Source organism: Oryza sativa, chromosome 5 (genome assembly GCF_034140825.1).
Source record: "Oryza sativa Japonica Group chromosome 5, ASM3414082v1".
Lineage (NCBI taxonomy): Eukaryota > Viridiplantae > Streptophyta > Magnoliopsida > Poales > Poaceae > Oryza > Oryza sativa.
This window is the reverse complement of record NC_089039.1, coordinates 1,547,747-1,555,971: the sequence shown is the minus strand read 5'-3', so window position 1 is coordinate 1,555,971 and position 8,225 is coordinate 1,547,747. Positions and strand designations below refer to the sequence as shown.

The window sequence follows — 8,225 nt, the reverse complement described above, 5'->3', positions numbered from 1 at the left end:
TTCAGGTTCTAGAAATTGGGTGGACATCCTCTTCTTCACTGGAAAATTCAGAAACCTGACTCAGAAAAACCTTCTGTACTGAAGAAATGACTAATCCTCTGATGAACTGCTTATCTCGCATGACTAATCCGCTGTGTTACCTCACAGGAAGCACAGTTTCAACATGGATGGAAGATTCAAGATTGGCCGATGAAAATGGAGTTCATATGAATTAGTGGTGGGGATGCAGCGGAACACATCAACTTCAGAGTTGAGAACGGTTGGTACCGACAATTAATACATCTTCCAAGTCTCCGCAGAAGATGAATTTATATTAATACCACTTTTCATGAGAAGATGAAGTAGCAGTAGCAGATTAGCATTATCTCTGGCTGGCAATGTTGTCTTCTTCTTCTTCTTCTATTCAGTTTCAGCATGCCATGTCTGACCGGCTCAATGCATGCAGAAAGTCAAGAGCCGGCTGAAATTTGACATTGAAACCGTAAAATTGAATGGTACTGCAACTGCAAATATGAGTTCTTTCTTTTCCATGATCTGTCACTTTTCATCAGATCAGCTTCTACTCTAAATTAAACCAACTTTTCGTTTCAGATAATAGGAGTAGGAGTACATCACAACATCCTCTGCTCTTAATAAATGATCTGTCACTTCATAGAAACATCATTTTTTACCAGCTATCTTGAGGCCTCAATATTCATGTCAGATAATTAATCCAGCTTCCCTCAGATAGCCCGATGTGCTTACTGCTGAATTCCAGAATTTAGACAACTTACAATTGACATTTCTGCTTTGTTTAAAAAAAATCCAAAACCATGTCCTAAATGACCTTTACCACACGCTAGAATCGCCTTAAAAACATTCATCTTTTCCTGTCCTCATAAATTTTATGCAGCAACTATCTTCCCTTTGACTTACGTTTTGAAACCTCAAGATTAATACTATTAAACTTGGACTTAGTCTTATCGACGCGTGGTCAACCTCATCTACATGGGAGAAAAAAAAACCATTACCCAGGCATGGATGTAGCTTCAACATTGAATTGAATTCCAAATTATCTTGGACTTGGCTACTTGTAGATCAAAGACAATTGCACAGCATATTGAAAGCTAGAGGTCTTGTACATAAACATGAAAATAATTAAACACCTACCTAGTTGGCCTTTGTGAGTGATTCCTAACAATGATTTGTGGCTCAACACCAACATGTAATCAATGGCAACACCTTGAAATTAAAAGAATCCTTCCCTCTTTTATTAACACGTTTATTAATCAACAACAAACAATGTACGTACAAAATGTACAATCACACCTTCCGTTTCGCACAAAATTTATTCTTTTTTAAAACAAAACTTCTAAAATTTTATGTACTATATTCGTCCTAAAACATAGCAAACCAGAACCAGATAGGACATATCCAGATTCGTAGTATTAAGATGTTTCCATCTAATCCTACATTGCTATATTTCGGGACGGAGAAAGTACGATCAATGCTTCATCCCTCATGATATCATACATGGAACTACTACTACTAAGACGATGACGATGATGAAGAAGAAGATGGAGTAGTCAGGTGAAGTCGAAGCGCATGAGGAGCTTGACGGAGCGGAGGGGCTCGCCGCGGTGGTCGCAGAGCCTGACGGAGCGGATGCCTCGCCGGAGCTCCCACACCGGCAGGCAGGTCTGCCCGCCGAAGTCGTCCTTCTGGTGGTTGTCGGACTCGTGCACCTCCACCCGGAGCAGCGCCAGCTCCGGCACGCTCAACGGGAACTCGAACTCGTGATCCCATGCCGGAATCCACGTGTCCATCTTCACCTTCGTCTGCTCCATCCTCGTGTCTGCTTCTACTCCGGCTATACCCACCTGCAGTAGTTTTCAGTTTTTCTTTTCTTGTCAGCCATTTGCCATGTCTGAAGTCTGAACTGAACATTCAGAGTTTGCTTCTCTGTGTACAGCTCATTCAGAGTTTCAGTACATCTTAGGTAATCGATTAATTTGTTAGATATGTAGTACTCTCTTTGTTTTTTAAAAGATGAGACGTCGTTAACTTCTGGGCTCACGTTTGATCTTCGTCTTATTTAATTTTTTTTGCAAATACATAAGATATAAATCATGCTTTAAAGTAGTTCTAGTGATAAAAACAACTCACAACAAAATAAACTATAATTACGAAACTTTTTGAATAAGATGAATGGTTAAGCATGTGTCTAAAAGTTAATGACATCATCTATTAAAAAACGGAAGTAGTACATGAGATTGATCAGAATGCTAACCCTTGCATAGAAGTCTGGGGGTGAGCATTTGTCGAAATGTGTCTTGCGGAAGTCGAATCGCCATCCGTCTCCCATGTACACCGTCACCTTCAGATTTTGTAGCATTGACACAATGGTTACAGACTTTCAGTTACTGTAGCAGATATGAAAAATAGTAGTAGCACATTTGGGATCTTCCGGTAATAAAAGGAAATTTAGCTTTTGTCCAGTTTACCTTTAGTCTTGTCTTTACTGGTAGTTTGGATGTAGGATCAAACAGTTTATCTGGATCGTTGTTCATCAGAATATCAGGCTTTTTGACGTAACCGCAACCGCCGTTTGCTCGGAACATCCCCTGAGTCAGCCACAGCTTTCTTCCATGGCCCTGAACATGAATGGTAGCAGATAGCTCAGATCAAAGTGGGTGAACTATTATGTATCTTCACAAAGCCTTTTTTTTAAAAACTATTCAGTACTTTCCTTGTGCTAGACCTGATTTTAGAAAAAGACACAAAAAATGTTTCCTTGCTACAATCCTTTTATACTGCAACTCTGCAAGAGGATATCCCAGTTCACTAGTTCAAACTAAGTTGTGATTTGTTAAATAGAATACCACTCCACTATATGTAACACAATTGCAATGCTGAACTGAAAAAGTAAACATGATGACTCATGTGCTTATCATGCAGAATAAGACCATTATTAATAGTGTGACAGAAATAACATAAATTGCACTAGTTACCTGCATGTTTGCTGCAACCATCTGAACTCCATACCTCCAACCCATCAAAGGATTATAATTCGAAGACGTAATGCGCGTCGACCGAGGGAATATCCTCAGCAATTTCCTCTGCGTAAACCTGAACAAGAACAAGAACAAGAACACTAATCCTGTCAGACACAGAGTTCAGTTCAGAATAAGCTGTACATGCAAACTAAACCTGTCATGTTACTAAAGCTGAAATCACCTGATAATGTGAGCTCCATGGGTGACAATGGCCTTCTCGTAGGCCTTCTCCCCGAGGCTGAGGCGCGTCACCATGTCGGGATCGACCTTGAGGTCCTGATCCATGTCGTGCTTTCTTCTTGTCAGAGGGATGGCGATGAGGCGCCTGTACTCGTTGTCCACCCCGTGCTGCGTCTTCTTGTCCGTCTCGGCCTCCTGCATCTCCTCGTCGACGGCGGCGGCGGCGACTGCTTCCTCCGCCGCCGCGCATTTCTCTTCTGTCGTCATCGCCGTCGCCGCCACCTTGTCGTCGGTGATCTCCTCGCCCCAGACGCCGGCCTCGTCGGCGTCGGCGTCGTTCTTGGTCTGGAGGTACTCCTTGGGCGGCTTCGTCGACACGATGATCTTCCCCTTGAGCTCGTCCGGCGAAGGGAATTCCGCCATGTTCTCAGTTTCAGAGACGTAGAGCATGTCACCGAACGTCTCCTTGATCATCTGCGCGAGTGAAAATCCATCGATCGATGCCGCCATTGTCAGTATATGGAGGAAGAAGAAGGTGAGGTGATCGAGATGGCAAATGCGTGTTCACCTTGGCGACTTTGGATTGGAGGTCGGGAGTGAGGTGATCTTCGAGGGTGAGGATGACGGGGTAAGGGGAGGCGACGAACGCGTACTCCCTGATGGCCTCAAGGCATTTCATCAGACCCACTGGCGATGTCAGCGTCCTGCGGGAGCGAAATCGTCGTCAGCTTCTTCTCCGGCGACGGCTGGCAACGGTGAGCTGAAGCCGACGGGTCGCGGCGCGCGCGGCGGCGTCGTGAAGCAGGCCGGTGATGGACGCGGCCCATGGGCCACCTCATTGCCCATGGGCCTACTCTATCTCCTAATGACGGGCCGGTAGATTTATTTTGGCCCATATAGGTCCATAGTTTGGTCTTGTTTCCATTTCATTAATTTAATTTAATTCGTTGAATCTGCAGTAGTTAATTTGGTTTTCTAATTAATTAATTTAGGACAACCCATCAGCAAATACACAACGGCTAGGATGGCCACTAAACCTTTTTTTTAATTTTAATGCACTTTTAATCATAGGCACTGTTATATTGAACATAAATTTCACAAATTAACATAGTTAACAGCTACTTTCATCCAAAAAATATGAGTATTTTAATGTTTTAGAATATAATAAAATTAAGATAAAATTCATACCACGATTTTCATCGCCTAGTTAGGATGAGTAGTAGATGATGAAATTACATGAGAGGACGATTGAAATGGAAAATTAAAACAAAAAATTAGAGTAATTTTAGCGTCCAATATTTGGTACCAATTTTTGGGTACCTCGAGGTACTTTATAGTGTAAAAGTTGATATCCAAGGTATTAAAATTTTATGTGCAAAATGTGGTACCTCGAGGTATAAATATAGGATGGGTAAAATTGCTCAAAATCTGTGGACAAAGGGACTAGTGTCGTATAGCAAAAATCTGTCGTGAATTGAAATTAAGGATGCAATGGAGATTGGAGGAAGGTAGGATGGTGGTTGATCGAGCGGATCACCTGCCGTGGAGGACCTCGACGGCGTCCTTGGCAGCGTTGGGCCAGAGGTCGAGCTCGATGACACGGACGCCGTCGTGGAGGGCCTTCACGATGGGCACCTCGCTGCACCCGCTGCTCAGCTGGTTCCCCGTCAGGTATGAGTTGTGCCCCGTGTAGATGAAGTAGTGTGACAGAGGCAATCCCATGTCTTGATATACCTGCACCCATAACATAGAGAGACATCTGCTTATTTTGTAGCTATATCTTTCAACTTATTTGTATAGCGAGGATTATTTTTTTACATGAATATATATTCAGTTTTTACGGTTTGGTTTTGGTTTATCGAGTACCAAACAAGGGAAAAAGTTATGTAGGACTTCGGTCCTTCGCTCACCGAAAGGACTTGATATTTTCACATGGCATGTGTCCTAGGCGAAACCGCAAAAGCAGTCTTCTCGTAGCTCTGCGCATGGGCAGCAACATGCTCATCTGAATTTCCCCTTCTACACTATTGAATTGTACACACCGATCCCCCCCTCCTTCCCCCCCCCCCTACTTCCCACTATTAATTGAGTTGTCTTTATCTAAAAAAATAGAGTTGTACACACCAACCTCCCTCTTCACTTCCCACTGTTGAGTTGTACACACCGACCTCCTCTTCACTTCCCACGATTGAGTTGTACGCACCGACCCCTCTATAGACTCGACCAATTTCTCCTTCACACCATTGAGTTGTATACACAGATTCTTTTCACTATTGTGTAATACATCCCGAACAGTTTAACCCAAAAGTTTAAGCTGATGAAGAAAAACGGACAATTCACTTATATTTCAACACTTCCCTTCACACGAGGTCCCCTCAAACCTCAGATAGAAATATGTTGTATTTTTTATTTAATTATATGCCAACTAGGGTTTAAACTTGGGACTGATACTATATTGAGTTGCATGCGTCAATTGGTTTGAATAAAAAATTTAGACTGATAATGAAAGACGGGAATTCACTTATTCCAATATCATCGACCTGTTCTCCATTCTCATATGACTAGGGACCTTATCTTCTTTTGTTTTGGAGGCGCTTGTGAGAGCTCATCCATGGTCCCTAGGTTGCATGGCCATGGTTAGCCTCTGTATGATTATCCATGTACAGTATCTGACGATGAAGGCCTTGCCTAGTTGCTCCTGAATGTGAATTAATTCCTTATATATATACGCATAATAAGTAACTGGGATATAGTTTCTATAGAAGAACATAGGCATGTACATATATCTGTAAATTATCTCTTTTTCTGTTTTGGTTTGTTCTGCTTTTTGTTCTTTTTTTCTCTCTGATGATTCCCACACCTAATATGTAATCTGTAAACCTCATTTCTATTAATGAAATGACTATAAGGTAAAGCCTACTCTACATTCTTCCGTAAAAAAAAAAGGAAAAGCATAGGAGGAGCATTATTATCAATTATTATTATTATTATTATTATTATTATTATTATTATTATTATTATTATTATTATTATTATTATTACAGATTGATTTCACACTCATTTGTTAATAGTAGTATCTATTGAACACAAGAGTAGCTAATTAAGCTATATGATGGAGGAAGAGATCGTCGAATCCATGCATAATCATGATTAATTAGGTGTTAATTACGAGTTTAATTAGCTAACTAATCACGTAAATTAAGTACGTACCCGTTTCTGAGGATCCAGTGCAGCGTTGGCGTCGCTGCACAGCCAGCGGTGGAAGCCCTCGACGGTGAGCCCGCCGCCGGCGGCAGCGGCGCCGCCCTTCCTGAGCAGCCTCTGCTCCGCCGCGAAGGCCATCACCTCCCTCGCCGTCGCCTCCAGCTCGTCGTCGCCGCCGCCGGCGGCCTCCCCCTGCACCTCCCGGAGGAACCGCCTCAGCGCCTCCTCCCCCATCACGCCGCCGCCGCCGTCGGCGTACGCCTGGAACACGTCGCCGAGCTCCTCCGACGGCTCGTTCGACGCCGCCCTGAACCGCCGCAGGAAGCAGCACACCCTGTACGTCGTCATCGCCGGCTGATCACCGCCGGCGACTTCGCACGGCTACTTACTTTTTAGCTAGCTAAGCTAATCTTCTTCTTGATCCGTGATGACCAGCTGCTTGCTCAGCTACCTAGCTATATATATACACATAGCGAGAGAATCTATTAATTATATATCAGATATATCGTCAAAATCCCTTATATTTTGGAACAGATCGACATGGTAACTTAGATATATAAGAATGATGATGAGGTAGAAGAAAACAACCGCTGCATTAGCCCAAGTGGTGTGGCAGTGCCAAATGTGCATGACCAATATATGCAATATAAAGGGCTAAAGGCAATATGGATCATTCACATATAGGCATGTTAATGCTAAAAAATCGTTGAGAAAAGGGAACAGTGGATGGGGACAGGGCATGTAGAGTGGTTGCATGCCTTGAATTCTTTGATAGATGCATGTTGTGTCAATGTGTTTTCTAACCCAGGACCAACTAACACACAAGACTATTTGAAAGTTACTTTTGTGTGCTTTGTGAGGACACCAATGACTGACTTGCTAGTGGAATTGCAGGCTAGCAGGCAGGGAAAATGTTAATTAGAGATGAGGCCAATGAACCTGCTGGTCGATCAGTCATCAGTGGTCACCACACTGTGCATGCACGGATGCCTCCTATTATCTCAATCGCTGCTGGATGCACATGGTTTGTCTCTTGTAGGCTGGGGATGGATTTTCACCCTTTAAGCTAGGCATATCCCTCAATTTTACATGTTATTTAAATATTTATGAAAACATATATATGAAAACGTTTGATAAGATAAACCAATATATATGTGATATATTACTTTAACATTTCACAAACATGCAAGTTCAAATTCGGCATATGATTTTGAATATGTGTACTATTTATATGCACATTTGTTTTCTTATTACAACTTGTATATGTTGAATTTAAACTTGTATATTTGTAGAGTGATATATTATTACATATTGATTTATCTTATCAACTTTTTCAATTTTTTATAATTATTTGTATAGCAAAAAAATATAAGAGGATATCTCCTTAGGGATGATATTACTTTTCCCATGTAGCCTTACACATTTGGGTATCGCACTGTATGTGTATTGATATGTGGGTCCATGAGGACAGTTTTGCACCCCGCTAATAATTAACAAGTCAGAAAAATCTGTATGCATATGATATATAGATGAGTGTTTTTTTTCAGGCAACTTGTCTCAAGGTGTCGGGTGTATTTTTCTGGCACATTGGATAATATGTCATGCATGTGTATTTTTCTGGTAGATGCCAGTTACCTTACTAATTAAATGGCACTTCAATTTTTTTCATGGCACAGTGTGTACATTTAGCAAACAGGGGCTAGCAGATCGCCTGACCATACATATATATAGTTTGTGTACATATACAAATATGCCAATCCTATGCCCATCAGAAAGGTTAGTGAGTACCTGTCGCCAACGTGAATC

The 8,225-nt window shown here is 42.0% G+C and overlaps 1 protein-coding gene across 2 annotated transcripts; it reads right to left on the bottom strand.

The window, feature by feature from the left end:
* Positions 1 to 1,228: 1,228 nt before the first annotated feature.
* Positions 1,229 to 7,118, bottom strand: LOC4337686 (phosphoinositide phospholipase C 2). 2 transcript variants are annotated; one of them, XM_026025687.2, is made up of 9 exons: positions 7,008 to 7,118; positions 6,426 to 6,874; positions 4,753 to 4,949; positions 3,784 to 3,919; positions 3,217 to 3,689; positions 2,991 to 3,108; positions 2,484 to 2,633; positions 2,270 to 2,356; positions 1,229 to 1,859 (listed from the first exon to the last, which is right to left on the bottom strand). In XM_026025687.2, exons 2-9 carry the CDS (start codon positions 6,765 to 6,767, stop codon positions 1,566 to 1,568), a joined length of 1,797 nt encoding a protein of 598 aa, XP_025881472.1. In that variant the 5' UTR covers positions 6,768 to 6,874; positions 7,008 to 7,118; the 3' UTR covers positions 1,229 to 1,565. The 2 variants fall into 2 exon arrangements, with proteins under 2 accessions (XP_025881472.1, XP_015640813.1); XM_015785327.3 differs by having other exon boundaries at positions 6,426 to 7,080.
* Between the last annotated feature and the right edge of the window lie 1,107 nt (positions 7,119 to 8,225).

Excerpts from the sequence above, each read along its gene's own strand:
- LOC4337686 (XM_026025687.2), bottom strand. The coding sequence starts at position 6,767 with ATGACGACGTACAGGGTGTGCTGCTTCCTGCGGCGGTTCAGGGCGGCG. Across the intron at positions 3,920-4,752 it reads GTCGAGGTCCTCCACGGCAG|GACGCTGACATCGCCAGTGG; the intron begins GTGATCCGCTCG and ends TCGCTCCCGCAG. Across the intron at positions 2,634-2,990 it reads TGGTTGCAGCAAACATGCAG|GGCCATGGAAGAAAGCTGTG; the intron begins GTAACTAGTGCA and ends ATTCATGTTCAG.